General features: G+C 38.5%; 9 protein-coding genes across 9 annotated transcripts; 5 read left to right on the top strand and 4 right to left on the bottom strand.

The window, feature by feature from the left end:
* Nucleotide 1: 1 nt before the first annotated feature.
* B0P05DRAFT_66575 (pseudouridine synthase) lies at nt 2-1,653 on the bottom strand. Its single transcript, XM_051583822.1, has one exon. The coding sequence runs from the start codon at nt 1,358-1,360 to the stop codon at nt 23-25; it is 1,338 nt and encodes a 445-aa protein (XP_051435705.1). The 5' UTR covers nt 1,361-1,653; the 3' UTR covers nt 2-22.
* Nucleotides 1,481-3,205, top strand: B0P05DRAFT_538703 (uncharacterized protein). Its single transcript, XM_051577867.1, has 8 exons — nt 1,481-1,615; nt 1,661-1,838; nt 1,880-1,960; nt 2,008-2,069; nt 2,114-2,551; nt 2,596-2,630; nt 2,684-2,736; nt 2,783-3,205. The coding sequence occupies exons 2-8, from the start codon at nt 1,739-1,741 to the stop codon at nt 3,004-3,006; spliced, it is 993 nt and encodes a 330-aa protein (XP_051435706.1). The 5' UTR covers nt 1,481-1,615; nt 1,661-1,738; the 3' UTR covers nt 3,007-3,205.
* A 2-nt stretch (nt 3,206-3,207) lies between these two features.
* Nucleotides 3,208-4,136, top strand: B0P05DRAFT_538718 (cyclin domain-containing protein). Its single transcript, XM_051577868.1, has 3 exons — nt 3,208-3,594; nt 3,639-3,791; nt 3,859-4,136. Exons 1-3 carry the CDS (start codon nt 3,294-3,296, stop codon nt 3,876-3,878), a joined length of 474 nt encoding a protein of 157 aa, XP_051435707.1. The 5' UTR covers nt 3,208-3,293; the 3' UTR covers nt 3,879-4,136.
* Nucleotides 4,137-4,211: 75 nt separating this feature from the next.
* Nucleotides 4,212-4,822, top strand: B0P05DRAFT_538722 (signal recognition particle SRP9 SRP14 subunit). Its single transcript, XM_051577869.1, has 4 exons — nt 4,212-4,297; nt 4,339-4,407; nt 4,457-4,553; nt 4,604-4,822. Exons 1-4 carry the CDS (start codon nt 4,229-4,231, stop codon nt 4,717-4,719), a joined length of 351 nt encoding a protein of 116 aa, XP_051435708.1. The 5' UTR covers nt 4,212-4,228; the 3' UTR covers nt 4,720-4,822.
* B0P05DRAFT_468393 (30S ribosomal protein S21e) lies at nt 4,791-5,151 on the bottom strand (the record flags this gene model as incomplete). The annotated part of the gene is made up of 3 exons (XM_051574430.1): nt 4,791-4,822; nt 4,872-5,050; nt 5,102-5,151. The coding sequence occupies 3 exons, from the start codon at nt 5,149-5,151 to the stop codon at nt 4,791-4,793; spliced, it is 261 nt and encodes an 86-aa protein (XP_051435709.1).
* Nucleotides 5,152-5,328: 177 nt separating this feature from the next.
* Nucleotides 5,329-6,249, bottom strand: B0P05DRAFT_538727 (XAP5 protein). The gene is made up of 4 exons (XM_051577870.1): nt 5,737-6,249; nt 5,576-5,695; nt 5,436-5,531; nt 5,329-5,387 (listed from the first exon to the last, which is right to left on the bottom strand). The coding sequence occupies exons 1-4, from the start codon at nt 5,947-5,949 to the stop codon at nt 5,361-5,363; spliced, it is 456 nt and encodes a 151-aa protein (XP_051435710.1). The 5' UTR covers nt 5,950-6,249; the 3' UTR covers nt 5,329-5,360.
* Nucleotides 6,250-6,588: 339 nt separating this feature from the next.
* B0P05DRAFT_489781 (uncharacterized protein) lies at nt 6,589-8,756 on the bottom strand. The gene is made up of 2 exons (XM_051575301.1): nt 8,592-8,756; nt 6,589-8,546 (listed from the first exon to the last, which is right to left on the bottom strand). Exons 1-2 carry the CDS (start codon nt 8,711-8,713, stop codon nt 6,626-6,628), a joined length of 2,043 nt encoding a protein of 680 aa, XP_051435711.1. The 5' UTR covers nt 8,714-8,756; the 3' UTR covers nt 6,589-6,625.
* A 1,167-nt stretch (nt 8,757-9,923) lies between these two features.
* Nucleotides 9,924-10,886, top strand: B0P05DRAFT_538731 (uncharacterized protein). The gene has a single exon (XM_051577871.1). The coding sequence runs from the start codon at nt 10,310-10,312 to the stop codon at nt 10,571-10,573; it is 264 nt and encodes an 87-aa protein (XP_051435712.1). The 5' UTR covers nt 9,924-10,309; the 3' UTR covers nt 10,574-10,886.
* Nucleotides 10,887-10,897: 11 nt separating this feature from the next.
* B0P05DRAFT_538734 (RNA dependent RNA polymerase-domain-containing protein) lies at nt 10,898-14,869 on the top strand. The gene is made up of 2 exons (XM_051577872.1): nt 10,898-10,928; nt 10,973-14,869. The coding sequence occupies exon 2, from the start codon at nt 11,316-11,318 to the stop codon at nt 14,829-14,831; it is 3,516 nt and encodes a 1,171-aa protein (XP_051435713.1). The 5' UTR covers nt 10,898-10,928; nt 10,973-11,315; the 3' UTR covers nt 14,832-14,869.
* The last annotated feature ends 779 nt before the right edge of the window (nt 14,870-15,648 follow it).

Genomic DNA, 15,648 nt, shown 5'->3' on the forward strand with positions numbered 1-15,648 from the left:
TATACACAATAAAGAAGGTATCTTAATCTAGCATTGCTCTATCCAATTTTCTCTTTTTACGTACTTCAAACTTTTCTTTCTTGACTTGATCTGTATCACACCGAGGTCTTTCAAGCAGAGATTTATATTTTGTCAGTCGGGATTCTTTTCCACCACCCAGTACAATGGTAGCCACGCCAGCAGGGCTCATCACACCCCGTGCTTCAGCAAATGCACGCATTGTTCTAACGATTTGATCTTCCATCTTGACAGGGAATTCACCTACTTTTGTAAGATAGTATTGACACGTCAAACTACGAATCATCTGAACTGTCCATTCTTCACTGTAGTGCAGATAAGTACGATAGGAAGAAGGAAGCGGGTCATATACTGTATCTCGAAACGAATAAGTCCAATTCAGATCCTTGAATTCACAATCATAGAGGACTAAAGGCAAATCACTCGCCATCGGAAAATCTGGTTTTGAAGGCACTTTATCAATATCCAATAAATCGCGTATCACTTCAGGTGCTTCAAATCCTTGTCCGACCAAGAACAAGACAGACATCATGAACCGCACTTGATGCCATAAGAACGCTGTGCCCTTTAATGTCACTTGGTAGAATTCAGATCCTTCACTAATCCCTGCTGTTTGTGTGTGTTCGACAGGATCGATTTTCATGGAGATAATATGGCGCTCATAACTCAGGACGTTTTTGGATGGATCCATCTTGCAAAAGTTACGAAAATCATGATGTCCTTCAAAATAAGTACATGCTTGCTGCATTTTGTCGATCTGTAGTTTGTTGCGAGCAAAAAAATATTTGTACGTACGTGCTGTGCAATGAAATCGTGCACTGAAATCGTCAGGGACAGGCGCCCAAGCCAACACACGAATATCAGGTGGCAGCATACGGTTCAAGTTGTCAATATAGGGAAATTCTTGGTCAGGCGGTAAAAGATCAGGCGAAGGATCCGACTGAAGCTTTTTGGAGCGCACGTTGAGCGCAATCACTTGTCCTAACCCACTGACGCCCTTGTCTGTACGTCCACAACGACTATAATCGCTGGCTTCGATATCTTCAATCAATCGACATTTTAAGAGGGCTTTAAATAACATGTCTTCAATGGTGGGGATCTCTTCAGGTCTGCTTTGACTGGCATAACCGCAATAGTTCCAACCGAGATAGGCAACACGGAGAGCGATTTTTCGCTGTGTGTATTTTGACATATCAAAAGGTCTTTTTTCGGTAGTCTTGCGTTTTTTGTTTTTATGCTTTAATTCTATGTCATCATCTGTATTGCCGATAAGTTGAGATTCTAGTTCCTTGATACGTTCCAACAGTTGATCTCGGTTGAAATCGCTGTACTTGTCTTCCATGTTGCAAAAACTAGAGAGAAAAAAAAAAGAAAGAGAAAGAAAAATACAAGCCACCCTACCAAAGCCACCTTGCTCTTAAAAGATGCGCGCGCAAAAAAAAAATGCATTAATATCATGTCTAGTTTTGAAGAGAAGAGTGTGGCCTTCTGGCAATGGCTTGAAAAGAATGGCACGACATTAAACGGCAAGATCGCTATCAAGGACTATCGTTCAGAAAATGCAGGTCGTGGTGTCATTGCTACCAAAGACATCAAGGTAGTCAAAAAAAAAAGTAGTATGGAAATACTGATGTTTGTCAAGGAAGGAGAGCTCTTGTTTTCACTTCCTAGAACAATTCTTTTGTCTCAGTTGACAAGTACTTTACGTCATGTAGAAGGCATGGAGCAAGACATGAGTCAACTAACAGGCTGGAGTCCACTTATTTTATGTATGATGTATGAAAGTCAAAAGGAAGACTCTTTCTGGAAGCCTTATTTTGGTAATCCAACCTAACCAAATCAGCGTCACTCATGCGTATAGATGTTTTACCCAAGCATTTCACAACACCTATGTTTTGGGAAGAAAGTGACTTGAAGGCATTGGAAGGCACTGATATTCTTTGTATGTTTGTCAAGTAAGAATTCAAGTAGTAACTAATGATTGATTAGCCAAGATTGGTAAGGAAGAAGCCGAGGCTACTTTTGAGAATGAAATCAAACCATTGATAACAGTAAGATCCTCTGTGTTCTTGTGCTTTAATTCACTTTGATATAGAAATACGCAAACTTGTTTGATGCCACTGTTCATACTTTGGAGCTCTTTCATACCTGTGGTTCTTTGATTATGGCTTATAGTTTTAATGATGAACTTCAAAAGACAGTCGAGGAAGGGGGAGATAGCGAAGAAGAAGAAGAAGAAGAAGACAATGGCCTTATTTCAATGGTACCTATGGCTGATATGTTAAACCATAAAACAGGTTACAACAACGCTCGTTTGTTTCATGAGACAGACAGTCTTCAAATGAAGGCCATTAAGGACATTAAAGAAGGCGAGCAAATCTATAATACATATGGTGATTTATGTAATGCAGATTTGTTACGCAAATATGGTTTTACAGATGAAAAGAACGAATTTGATTTGGTCGAGATTGATGGTCCTTTGGTGGTTGAGATTTGTTGTCCCGACCAAGACAAAGCCATAGTGGATAGAAAGGTAATGTTGTGTGTCTATTGGTTCAACTGACGAACTCTGTTTAGATTGAATTCTTAATGGAAGAAGGTGCCTTGGACGAGTAAGTTCTTTCTTATAGAAAACAAGAGCCAAATTTTTTTTAAAAAAAAAAAGATGTTTTGTGATAGACACCACGCATGAAATCCCATTGGAGCTTATCGTGTCAGGTAAAATCGATAATTTATCTAAATCAAGCAAATTAATTCTTATTAGTGCACGTTTTATCTACGACATTGGATGAGTTTGAAAAGATGCAAGAAAAGCAAAAATTGCCAAGGCCAAAGTTGACTCAAGAAGCCAAGAAGAAGGTTCAAACGATACTTGAGAAAAGAATGGCTCGCTATCCAACCACACTGAAGGTAAATACTAGCCTATCTATCTTACTTGCTGACTTTATTAGGAGGATGAACTTGCATTGGAAACAACAGTCCAACTGAACAAGCGAAATGCTTTGATTGTACGTATCGGTGAAAAGAAGATCCTTCAAGGTGCCTTGGCTACTTTGGCCTCCATGCCTATCAAAAGACATACTGATATGCCTGAACAAAATACGAAAAAGAAACAAAAGAAATAATAATAATAAAATGGGCGTTTTAGATTACTTTTTATGTGAGGAGGTGGAGGTGGAGGAGGCTGATAGATAAAAGGGAAAATATGACCAAAAATAGGTATTTAATCTCATTTTTATTTTGTTTTTTTTTCCCTTTCTTTCTTTCTTTTCTTCATGATGATGCAAATATCTACCCTTAATAACATAGTGGATTTCCAACATGGCCTAGCAAAGAATGTGTGTTTGCGTGTACGACATAGTGTGGATAATTTGATTTATTTCACTGCATTTAACGTAAAGACATTGTTAGAATGCTCTAAAGAAAGACTCTATTATCAGCAAAAATTGTTGCCTACATTACCTGTCTTTATTAGGCATATCTTTCATCATTGTAAACTAACACCTACTATTTTGGTGGTTGCACTTATTTATCTTGAAAGGTTAAGAAATGGGTTACCACATCAATCAAAAGGAGGTAAGGATAACACCAAAATGAATAAAAGGCTCAATATCTGTTAGAATTCGATACACCTTACAAGATATTCATTGCAGCTGTCATCTTGGCTACAAAATTCATTGAAGACAAAAGCACAATTACTCAATCAATCTATCGACTTGTAGCTCCGCTCTATCACGCTAAAGAAATCAATGAGATGGAAAGAAGCTTTTTAGGTAAACTTACTTTGTCGTATAACCTATTAGCCGCTAACTTCTTTTTTTTTTCTTGTTTATTTTATAGGCGTAGTTAAGGTATATTGAAAAAAAAAAAGAGGGAGAGGGATATAATACAAAAGTAACTCATCTTTATTGTAGTATCAATTGTTTGTCAATCTTTCAGAAGTTTCCCAGTTTGTTGAGAATCACAAAGATAAACTTGAATTAGAGCTCGATATTCAATAACCAACATACCCCCTTTCTCTTTTGTAAATAACTTGTACACAAAAAAAAAACCTTATAGGCAATGTCTTTGCATAAATCATCCTAATAAATAAAAAAGTTGCGTACTGTTTCTAATGCGTTTTTTTTATTGGTTCAGTGAAGGAGATGCTGGAATACAAATCACACACAGAATAGAAAAAAAAATTGCTTTTTCTTTTTCTCGCTCTCTAATGTACATCACGAACTGGGAAGAGTTTCAAAAAGCAGCAGAAGATATATACACTGCTTCTCCTGAACAAGTAAGGACAACATCTGATTCTTTGCCCTAACTCTGTATTAGACACGTTATGTTCATACTTTTCACCGTTCTGATGGGGATCTCGTATTAAAAGTGACAGACGATAGAACTGTAATGAAGACTTATTGAATCTACAGTTTTACTTATGCATTAACACTAGAATGTCAAGTACAAAACAAACCAAATGACAGATTTAAAAAAGTTTATTCATTTAAACAACGAATTGATGTTAAAGATGATGAATAAGGAGAAGACAGGTATATACATATATATATAGAGATGTACGCGTCATTCTCAATTTATCTAGACCCTGACACAGTGATACCCGATGCTCCAGCAACAAAGAGCATTGTTCCTGAAGTAAAGACAGCCTCACCTAAACAAACACCAAAAGGAGGAAAGAAGGGCAAAAAGAGACGATAGAAGTTTACATTGTCATAATAAAAAAAGAAAAAGAGAAAGAGAATCACTTTTTATTTGTTTATTTATATTACTTATTGTTGGTAAGAAAAGACGTTCTTCAAGTCTATAGAACCATATTATTATCCCACATGTCTTTATGTTAATATACTTACAGCCATCTTCTTGAGAGAGACGGTTAAGAGCGTCATCAGATTCAGCTTCCTTACGGAGGAAACCACAGAAGGCATAGGTGGAGAAAGTGTTTTGGGCACGACCTTCAGCATCAACATCGGCAATGTTGATTTGGACAGAAGCATGGTCCTTGGCAGTGATAAGACGGTTGGTGGCAGAACTAGGGAAGCGTCAATAAACAAGTCAAAGCAAACAGAAAATACGCCCTTACCACTTGCGAGGAATGTAGAGGTCGATAACTTGGCCTTCAGAGTTCTCCATTTTGTTATATAGGTTCGAAAAAAGAAAGAACTCGTAAACACGTCTTTGCCCTCTTTACTAAAAACATTTTTTTTTCCCTAGTGTAGCCAAGCCACAGAGAGGAAATTTTTGAATGGCTGTTGGGATATTACTTCCCACTCCGACCATAAGCCAATACAATCAAAAACACACACTTTAAATAAAAAGGAACATGCATTGTTTTATTATGACTAACCCTTGATTTTGTATTTGCCATACTAAAAAGAATATGAGCCTATATTGTTTATAATGAAATGACAACTTACTGATTTTGCTGGATCAAATACTTCCCATCGACTGGCAGGAAAGATATGCTTATTTCTTTCATACCAAGCTCTTTCTACCACTTTACCTGCATGCGACTAAACATAGCATTAGATGTCAATTGATAGCTTGGGTCTTTTACCTCGTCTTTTTCTATTGTGGCATCATTCACAAATCGAATATCTTCATGGACATCAAAGTTAAACAATGGACCTGACTTGCCTCTTGCTTTGTTGATAATAAAGTCATAAAAAGTGAAGTGCTACACTTGAATGAGTCATAAAAAGGCAGAAATAGACTTACATGAGGAATAATCAAATCTTCCTTGACATACAGCAAATTGTCTGTATTGACACCACGTAATTGAGTGAATTGTTGACGACATGCTTCCAAGAATTGTTGAATAGAATCTCCCTTTTTACAAGTCACTACTTTACGATGTCCACTGCCATCCCAATAAGAATAAGTAATATCAATCTTTTCATCTAGACACATAAGAACAAGCCTGTTTACCATCTTACTTACTCTTGATTTCTTCTTGTTTTCTTAGCCATTCTTTTCTTAATTCCTCTCTCTCAATGCGTTCTTTTTCTTCTCTGTCTCTATCAGGCAAGAAACTTGTATCAATCGTAGGATCTTTAAGCATTCTTCTCTTTTTGGATACAGGTTCTACTTCTTTAGGTTCTTCTTTTTCTTCCTCGTCGTCTGCAAAAGACAGTTTAAGGAGTTGCTTCTTTTTCTTTTTCTTTTTCTTTTCGTCACTCATAGGTGCTGTCTTGGCTGCTTCTCTCTTTTGTTGTTCTTCTAGGTTTTCACGAATCTTTCGATAGTCTTTGAGTTCAGTCAAACCAATCGTGCTTGTCTTGAGTTGTGTTTCAATATCTGTCTTTGTCTTGACAAACTTGTCTGATCCAACACGCACTTCACTCATCTACTTTTATTGGGATAGACTAAGTACATATCATCCATCATCAAACACGTACTTTGGCATTTCTTTGACGTTCTTTTTCAGACTCTTCATAGATCTTTTGTCTTTGCTTTTCCAGCATAGACTGGCGTAAAACTTCACCTTTTGAATCCATAAGCGAAAAAAGAAAATTTTTATTTATTTGTTGAAATATTTACATATATAAAAAAAAAAAAAAAAAAAAAAAAAAAAAGCATACATGTACACACATAAAATCGTAAGTTCTTAAAACAAACGCTTGTTTTTACAGCTTTTAGATGCTTCAATAACGAGAGGAAATAGGTGGGGAGGTTCTTGTATGGCAATCAAAGTGTCTCGTGAAGTAGGCTGAGGTAATTGAAAGTAAGAATCCAAAGATAAAAAAGTAATAGGTGGTGTCAGAGGATCATGATGATAATCAACAGAAGACATACCAACATCTTCTTCAAAGGTAGGTGTGGTGGGCATAGGAGGATCATAATAATGGTGTGAATACGATTGATAATGTGTGTGATGTGGCCATGATTGTTGTTCTGTATTGGTTGTTCTTGTATGATAATAAGGTGAAGAAGAAGTTGAAGAGGAAGAGTCTTGAGGATGAATAGGTGAGAAATAATCGCTGCTTTTGCCTGAATGAGCGCCACCACTGCTACTACTGCTGCTACCGCTGGAACTAAACTGATCAAAGCGCCCATGTGTTGTATAAAAAGACCCTTTCTCGACCGTACTTAACTTTTCTCTTGCTTCAATCTGTGTCTTGAGTGTCTGGAGACTCAGGTGCAAATTGGGCAAGAGTGTCAAGATATCGAATGTCTGAAAGATGAGCGAACAGTAATAATAAAATGTCTTTTTCTGTTGGTCTTGATGTTCTAATCGACAATAGCTCAAGGACTGAAGTGAGAGTGTCAGACCATAAGAAATCAGACGGCTGCCCTGAATAGAAGCCAGTCTTGAGCGATGCATGTCATGAGCACAAAATTGGAAAGTGCGTTTACAGAGTTGGATGGATTTGGCGACCATGTCTGTCTGTTGATGAATGGACAACAACAAGTCAACAATATCATGAATCAAGCATAAATAATAGGTGAAAGAAGTCGATTGCTTGATTGCATCAAATGAGCGTTGAGGTGAATCCAACATGAACGAAATTGACTGTGGCACGGTTGATTTCCATGCATCAAGATCTTGTGTTAATTTGATCAATTCAGGACACTCCTTGGAGGTAAATAAAGAACTCTGATCTGAGATAAAGCCAATAGCACGCGAATACAATAAAGTCAGGTTGATAAAGTGAACCAGACTACAGGTTGTGTTTAATTCGACCTTGTCATAGTGCTCTGTTTCTGTCAAGATAGGTAAGCGTGAAGGTGTGTTGCAGTACTGGATCAATTCAGTCCATCGCTCATCTGCTCGACTGGTCATGGACACAATAATCAACAAGATCCAACCAGCCCGACATAGAAATTCATCCTGAATAGCCCATGTAGCTGTATTTTCTTTTAATTGCTGTTGTAGTTGTGGTATCATGGTCTGTATTTGCTTTAAATAGTCCAAGGCAACTGTGGTTAAGGGCATGCCTACAGGTGTCAATAATTCTTGATATTTGTAGAGTAGGAATAATGTCTGCAGGGTCATTAAAGTAGGTTCATAATTAAGTTGCATACAGGCATGTTGATAATAAGCATTGGCTAATGTTTCTGAGTCTTGATAGCGGGGTGTAAAATGGAGTGCGATAGAGATCACAGCCAATTTCAGGGAGACAGGAATTGCATTACTATCATATCTCAGGGCTTGCATGATAGAGTACCGATCCAGGACTGGATAATAAGGGTGCACATAGCAGAAATAGACATCAAACATTTCTTGTTCAAGGTGTTTGGAATAAGAGGGCATGTCATGTAGAACAGCATGTAACGAAGGGTGATTGTAAGTAATGGTAGCATGTTTTTCATAGCCACAATGTCCTTGAGGATCCAGAGAGAAAAATGGATTGGTGATATGATAATTGATCTGAGTTAGACTGGGCAGTAAAGGATCATGAGGCTGAAATGAGTGTGTCTTGATTGTCTTTTGTGGTTTGGATGGATTGACAGGCGAAAAAATACAGTTTTGATTTGATTTTTTACAGTTAGAACAGGTACCTGAACCCGGCACACCGAGATCACATCTAAAATTGGTAAATCGCATTATTCAGAATGAATAGCCTACCTACTTTGATTTACGTTTTCTGCAAAAATCACAGGCTCTAGCTACTTTGAGTTTCTTGTATCTGTCTGGGTCATTCATATCAACAAAATGATATTCAACAGTTTTCTTTTTACGTTGTTGTGACATATGAAAAAAAGAATGGAGACAAAAACAAAATAAAAAAAACAACAACAAAAAAGAAAAAAAAAAGAGAGAGAAAAGAAACTCTCATTATTTATATCTACCCTTATTTTATTTTATTTTTTTTGGGGACGACGATCAATCAGAAAATGCTTGAATTTTGGCTTAACAATGGAACGGCCCAGGTCGATTGAATTTAAAAGCCGATAGACCAACCACGATACAGCTCAGTCTGTAAAATTCCTGCAAAAAAAAAAAGTTTGTTTCTATGAATTCTCGATCTCAAAGAAGAATAAAAAAAAACAGCCCATTTTCTAGGGTTGGAGCCAGTCATCATATTGAATGTCAAAGTAGAATACAAATTACAGCAATGGATCGATCGAGAAAATAAAAAAAGACATGTTCTATATTTGGCTATGGCCGAATATTTTTGAATTTCTTTCTCCAACCTGCTTTATTTGGTAATTCAACCAGCCACAAGAACAAGAAAGAACATGGCGTTGATTGGTTCATGGAATTCACAAGGTAAAAAAGACTTTGCATGCAATAACTGATTTACCATAAAATTACTTTTTTTGTAAAAAAAGAGAATTTTAATTTGTTCTATGGACCACAGAAAAATGAGCTCTTGGTTCTTGTGTCTATAGACTGTGTAACTTGTTCTTTCTTTTTATAAAATCGAGCTATATAAATAAGCCCAAAGTGATCTTTTTTTTTTTTTTTTTGTATATACAAGCAAAATTTGTTATTTTTGAAAAATCGTACGAGTTTTGGGATACAACATGGCTCAAATGAACACACCCACCAATCAGAAGCAGTAATACTTGGATCATTTTCATGCTACTGCGAATCGATCAGAATCCACGGATAAGCATCCGATGCTTTATAACTTGACAACTTGGTCTCCTGAACAGATGCAAAAGCAAATAATTTCATAGTGTATGATATACCTGTTATTTTGATATCACACGACCTACTTTTTTTTTTTTTTTTTTTTTTTTTTTTTTTTTTTTTAATTTTTGCAAGTAGAAATAAACTCGCGTCAGTGCAATTCTTTTATTTGGAAAGCAGGGTACGAATTCTGGGGTTACCACTTTCTGTAAAATAAAATAAAAATCTCAAGTTGGAAATAATTGCATTGTCACCCAGACTACCAATTAAATACAGTGATACACATCCATTTTTTTGAAATCGATCAAGGCATATTTTTTTTTTTTTTTTTTTGCATATTCACAAAAATGACTTTATTGTGGCTTTTCTTTTTTGATCATGGCGTATACTCATCCATTAAGGTATACAAAACGCGTCTTGTATGGTGTCTAACTTGCTTAAGATACATTTAGAGTCTTGGATGAATGATACTTATCTTACCCAACTCTGGTAGAGTTTGGGTCAACATGTATCATATCATGTTTATTATGATCAACTGGGTATTCCTTATGCTTTGATTGATTTCAAAAGTCATGCAATAGCCCTTCAAACGGTATCTTTCAATGGTACTTTGATTCCCAACACTCCACTGTATTTTCAATTACAGCTCTAGTAAGTAACATATTGGCTGCCTTTCAACACTACCCTACGCTTTGTTCCACCAAGATTGTGATGGATACCACCACTGGTCTTTCAAGGAGATTCGGATTTATTGAATTCTCTGATGAACACACGCTTTTAAGGGCATTGAAAGAGATGCAGAATAATCGCATGATGCTTGATCCTATCTCTACTCCCATGGCGCGTTCAAAAAACAAGGCTAAATCAGCGGCATCTGAAATCACCACTGTGTTTTATCAATCGACTTCACCTTACTGTCTCAGAACAAGAGGTGCATGCTCATCTAATCAAATATGGGTCTATTGTTGCATTTAAAGTGGTGCCTAGCCGAGGATTTTCTATTGTTCAATACCCTCTACGGTCATTTGCAGACCAAAAAGTGGTGTTGAGTAAAGCACAGCTCAAATAAATCATTATTGGAAATCTATCGCTGATAAAAATCCTATAGTCGTCCTCTGCCTGTCTATACACTACCTATCGGCATACATGCAGTGAATCCCTTGTAGCCCATGGAAGTCCGTCTACAGAATAAGGCATTTTTATCCTTTCAAGAAGAAGCTTATGTAAGATGGACGAACGCTTTATCGGTCATTCAAAATGAATAAACATGCTATCTTTTTTAACTTTTTTCTTTTTTTTATTTTTTTATTTTCACTCATGAGTTCACCTTGTAGGTCTATTGTCTTGTCATCATGTCTATTGAACATGTTATAGATCATTCGTATAGTAACAACAGAAGCAGAAATGGCAGAAACAATAGTTTTGATAACAAACAAAACCAAAAACATGGTCGTAATGGGAAAGAGAATGTTTCCAAGACCATCAGTGTCAGCAAACTCCATCCACAGACACTACCTGATACACTGATGAACTACTTTAAACGATTTGGTGATTGTATAGAAGCGAGTCTGAATGAAGACGATGATGGCAACAGACTCCATGTGGCCACGATCATATTCAGGTGCGGTCTGGTCTATCATTCGCAACTAATGATGTTTGTAGAGATATACCCAAAGAACCTCATAAAATAGCAGGACAACACAGAATTGATGGCCGAATGACAACCGTTGAATTCATACGTAACAAAGCCTATGAGTACCAAGGTCCCAAGCATGATAAATCATATCTTCATGCTCATTCGTTTTCAATGGGCAATATGATTGCCAAAGATCATTTTGTAGAAGAATGGAGTACTGTAGCTTCCTATACTTCACCTATCAAATACTCACTGAATTATACCATGCGACGAGTCATTATTTTCTTTAGTCATCTCGACCAAGACTACAAAGTCGAATACAAGTTCAAAGATGTCTTTGGTAATATGGTAGTCGAAAGGGAGAAGGACACCACTATTTTCACCATTCCTCTTAGGCATCCTGGTACGTATTGGATGCAGAACAAAGACAGCGTATCCACCAGTGCTCGGTCGATCAAAAAGGGTCACAAATGGGAACGAGTGGCTCTCATTCCACGCACTAAAAACTACCATCGACAGAAATCCAAGACATCCATCTTGCCCATCACACCATCCGATGTGCTGGATTTAGGCAACTGGCTTGTATTCCGTGTTGTGTTTCGTCCTAGCTCAAGAGACGCCCGTATCTTTGAAGACAATCTACAACAAGCAGCCGATTATAACCTTGTGCCCAGAGATCTGAGTCAGGCCAAAGTATTCATTCGACAGACCCAAGGGAGCGACCTCCCTCAACCCTTTGGCCACAAAGAGCGTGTTGAATTTGGCTTTGATTTTGACGTCCTCTATCTGCTTGAATCCGCTATTTCACATCATTTTATCAACGAACGCAACTTGACGCGCGAGTTTCTGGAAAAGCTAAAAGAACTGCCTAAAGATGTCAGTAAAGGTATCCTTCAGCTCATCACCACCACAAAAGAACGCGTATGGGATCCAGATCGGTATTTTAGTGATGTATGGCAAAAGATGGGTATGAAAGTGATTGATAAGCGCACGACGCCGAGCCATTGTGCCTTGTTGCGTAAAGTGATCATCACACCCACCCAGTTCTACATCCAACCCCCGTCGCTGGAAACCACCAACCGTGTCGTCCGTCATTTTCGAGAACACACCGATCGTTTTATCCGTGTTCAATTCATGGACGAAGGCTTTACCAAAGTAGGTTCCAGCATCACAAGAGAAGGCGAAGAAAACCCTTCATCGCCTAAAGATTCGATCTATAATCGTATCTATGAAGTCTTGCGCCGAGGCATCCAAATCGGCAAAAGACGGTACGAATTTCTGGCCTTCTCAAGCTCGCAACTCCGAGAACAAGGCTGCTGGTTTTTTTCCCCTCCCAATTACGAACTGAATGCCAACAAGGTGCGTGAATGGATGGGCGTGTTTACACATGAAAAAGTCGTGGCAAAACATGCTGTGCGTATGGGCCAATGTTTCTCTTCCACCCGGCCTGTGTGTGTGTTGGACGAACAGGACGTGGAGTTTATTCCGGACATCAAGCGCAATGGATTTACGTTTTCGGATGGTGTGGGCAAGATCTCTTCTTCTTTAGCTGAACAAGTGGCGATCCAGATGGACCTGAGGACAGTGCCTAGTGCTTTCCAGTTCCGTCTGGGGGGTGCCAAAGGTGTCTTGACTGTCGATAATGCATTGGATAAAAAGCAAGTCAAAGTACAGCTACGACCGAGTCAGATCAAGTTTGAATCTAAGCATTTGACACTGGAAGTCATTCGTACCTCAACGTATATCCATGGCTATCTGAACCGTCAAGTGATCACGCTGTTGTCTGCCTTGGGCATCAAGGACGAGATCTTTATGCAGTTTTTTGATGAACAACTGAAAGATATCAACAAGTTGTTTGAACGACCCGAAGAAGCTGTTCAAGTGTTGTTGGGGAACGTGGATGAAGCAGGCACAGCCTTGACACTGGTGCCCATGATTCAAGCTGGTTTCTTGGAACGTGGTGATCCCTACATCAAAAACCTGCTGAACCTGTTTCGTGTCAGTATCCTAAAAGACCTGAAAAAGAAAGCCAAGATCATTGTGCCCAAGGGCGCTTATTTGCTCGGCGTCATGGACGAAACCAACACACTGGAAGAAGGCCAAGTGTTTATTCAGGTGAATGAACCTTCCAACACAGGGAGTGTGAATCGCAAGATCATCACTGGCAGAACGGTTATTTTCAGAAACCCTTGTTTCCATCCAGGTGATGTTCGTATTGTCGAAGCTGTGGATCACGAAAACCTGCGTCACTTACAAGACGTGATTGTGTTTTCGTCCAAGGGGTTTCGCGATATTCCAAGCATGTGTTCAGGTGGTGATCTGGATGGTGATGACTACACGGTTTATTGGGAAGAAAGACTGTTGCCTCAAAGGAGTTTTCCTCCTATGGACTACACCGCTGCTCCTCCAAAGACTGTGTCGGACGAAGTCAAGATTCGTGACATTCTCAAGTTTTTTGTGAACTATATCAATAACGATAATCTCGGTCAAATTGCGAATGCTCACTTGGCCACAGCAGATCAGTCTGCAAATGGTGCTCGAGACGGTAAATGTATTCGTCTGGCTCAACTTCATTCGGCTGCTGTTGATTTCCCCAAGACAGGTATCCCTGCTAAAATGGAAGATGATCTCAAAGTCAAGCGGTTCCCTGATTTCATGGACAAGAAAGACAAAGAGAGCTATCCATCTCGGAAAGTCTTGGGCCGTATTTATCGTGCGATTGATAAATCAGACTATAAAAACTATCAGTCCAGTATGACAGCCGAAACGACGTACGATACAAGACTACGTGTACCTGATATGGAACTTTATATTGCAGAAGCAAGAGAACTAAGACAGAAATATAATCGAAATCTGATAGCCTTAATGAACCAGTATGGTGTACAGACAGAAGCCGAGATTTGTTCAGGCTATGTGATCAAATGGCTCAAGAAAGGCAAGAGTAAGTCTAATTATGAACATCACAACTATACCGTCAAGGCAGTTAAGTCCTTCAAGACCACATGGAAAAAAGATTTTGAAAGAGAGTTTTTGGATGCCAGTAAATCGATTGATCCCTCTAAACAGCACTTATTGGAAGCCAAAGCAGCTGCTTGGTACTATGTCACATATCATACAGAAGAGCGCATGCGAGATATGTCTTTGGAAGGAGGGTTCCTTAGTTTTCCCTGGTGCATCTTTGAGCATATCTGTGCTATTGCCACCAAAAATGTAGACCAAGGCTATGATTTTGATGCACTTGCTCCTGTTCCTGAAGAAGCGATTCAAAAAGGAAAACTCAGGCTACAAACCATGAGAAATGAAATTGCTATACTTGAAGAATCGGATGATGAAGATGAAGACGACGATGTGGATTATAAAGAAGACTCGGACGATGTTTCCTCGGATGATGAAGTGCTTAATCTCAATAGTTATGCCCACAATACCTTTATGGATCAATACAACCAAAACCAAGACCATGATTCGGCACCTTCTATCAATACCTCATCCAGAAAACAAGAAGCCATAATCAGTCTACCACCCAGCACATCTGCTTTACCTGCCGATATTAGTCAAGACGACTTGCTAGAAGCTCTTTTAGGACAAATTATCCAATAAAAAGCCGGCATTACAGTCACGACAACGCGCTTTTTCGTTTTTTTTTTTTTTTTTTTTTTTTTTTTTTTTGTACTTCTTTCATGAAAAGGCAGCAAAATAAATCGCAAAACACACTGTTCAGTTATTTTACAGCAGTCAAAGAACCAACAAAAAAAGAGTCTTTGTCTTCTCTCATTGCAAGGACAACCTTGACAAGCACGTTGCCATCCGCTGATCAAACACAAACAACTCGATCGGCTACTATTGATCTAACCAAAGAGAATGACGATGATGATCTCATTATCCTTCCCCAACAAGCAAATCCTGCCTCTCCCTTTAGCAGTCAAGGATCAGGACGTTTGGACTATCTCTATACAGAAGAAATGAAAAACACCTCTAAATACAATCGAAAAGGCTGGTCTGTCAAATCAAAAGAACTCGGTCCTCAGAAATCAAGTCAGGATCCCAACATTGAATATGAAAAGCCTTCTTCACAAAAGTTTGATCGCATTGTGCTACAAAAGCCTCGCATCACTGCTAAACCTTGTTATGATTGGATTGGACCGAACGATGTACAGCCTTATGGTTCAAAGCATCCTTATGGCAGCGTAAAAAAAGATGAGTTACCGATCACTCATATTACAACAAAAAGAGATTGGGATAGTTCATTTGGATCGAATGCTGCATTGGATCCATGGATGCCACCTTCTAAAAAGAGTTATTCAAATTCGTTCAGTGATAAGAAAAGCAGCGTCACTCGTTACTTTGGCAAGGTACCCGATCATCCCAGTCCCAAGAAAAAGAACACGTATATACGCCATGACTCAAGTACCCCCAT

Source organism: Gilbertella persicaria, assembly GCF_025201335.1.
Source record: "Gilbertella persicaria strain CBS 190.32 chromosome Unknown B0P05scaffold_16, whole genome shotgun sequence".
In the NCBI taxonomy this organism is placed as follows: Eukaryota; Fungi; Mucoromycota; class Mucoromycetes; order Mucorales; family Choanephoraceae; genus Gilbertella; species Gilbertella persicaria.

What these genes read in the sequence shown, in the direction of transcription:
- B0P05DRAFT_538718 (XM_051577868.1), top strand. Translation starts at nt 3,294, where the DNA reads ATGATGATGCAAATATCTACCCTTAATAACATAGTGGATTTCCAACAT. An exon ending in ACCACATCAATCAAAAGGAG is followed by an intron (nt 3,595 to 3,638) that starts GTAAGGATAACA and finishes AATATCTGTTAG; the next exon opens with AATTCGATACACCTTACAAG. An exon ending in GATGGAAAGAAGCTTTTTAG is followed by an intron (nt 3,792 to 3,858) that starts GTAAACTTACTT and finishes TTTATTTTATAG; the next exon opens with GCGTAGTTAAGGTATATTGA.
- B0P05DRAFT_538734 (XM_051577872.1), top strand. Translation starts at nt 11,316, where the DNA reads ATGACAACCGTTGAATTCATACGTAACAAAGCCTATGAGTACCAAGGT.
- B0P05DRAFT_538703 (XM_051577867.1), top strand. Translation starts at nt 1,739, where the DNA reads ATGGAGCAAGACATGAGTCAACTAACAGGCTGGAGTCCACTTATTTTA. An exon ending in GGAAGGCACTGATATTCTTT is followed by an intron (nt 1,961 to 2,007) that starts GTATGTTTGTCA and finishes ATGATTGATTAG; the next exon opens with CCAAGATTGGTAAGGAAGAA. An exon ending in AAGCCATAGTGGATAGAAAG is followed by an intron (nt 2,552 to 2,595) that starts GTAATGTTGTGT and finishes AACTCTGTTTAG; the next exon opens with ATTGAATTCTTAATGGAAGA.
- B0P05DRAFT_538731 (XM_051577871.1), top strand. Translation starts at nt 10,310, where the DNA reads ATGGATACCACCACTGGTCTTTCAAGGAGATTCGGATTTATTGAATTC.
- B0P05DRAFT_538727 (XM_051577870.1), bottom strand. Translation starts at nt 5,949, where the DNA reads ATGGTAAACAGGCTTGTTCTTATGTGTCTAGATGAAAAGATTGATATT. An exon ending in CCACAATAGAAAAAGACGAG is followed by an intron (nt 5,532 to 5,575) that starts GTAAAAGACCCA and finishes TGCTATGTTTAG; the next exon opens with TCGCATGCAGGTAAAGTGGT. An exon ending in TATTTGATCCAGCAAAATCA is followed by an intron (nt 5,388 to 5,435) that starts GTAAGTTGTCAT and finishes TATTCTTTTTAG; the next exon opens with TATGGCAAATACAAAATCAA.
- B0P05DRAFT_489781 (XM_051575301.1), bottom strand. Translation starts at nt 8,713, where the DNA reads ATGTCACAACAACGTAAAAAGAAAACTGTTGAATATCATTTTGTTGAT. An exon ending in TGCAGAAAACGTAAATCAAA is followed by an intron (nt 8,547 to 8,591) that starts GTAGGTAGGCTA and finishes TACCAATTTTAG; the next exon opens with ATGTGATCTCGGTGTGCCGG.
- B0P05DRAFT_66575 (XM_051583822.1), bottom strand. Translation starts at nt 1,360, where the DNA reads ATGGAAGACAAGTACAGCGATTTCAACCGAGATCAACTGTTGGAACGT.
- B0P05DRAFT_538722 (XM_051577869.1), top strand. Translation starts at nt 4,229, where the DNA reads ATGTACATCACGAACTGGGAAGAGTTTCAAAAAGCAGCAGAAGATATA. An exon ending in ACACTGCTTCTCCTGAACAA is followed by an intron (nt 4,298 to 4,338) that starts GTAAGGACAACA and finishes ACTCTGTATTAG; the next exon opens with ACACGTTATGTTCATACTTT. An exon ending in GATGAATAAGGAGAAGACAG is followed by an intron (nt 4,554 to 4,603) that starts GTATATACATAT and finishes CAATTTATCTAG; the next exon opens with ACCCTGACACAGTGATACCC.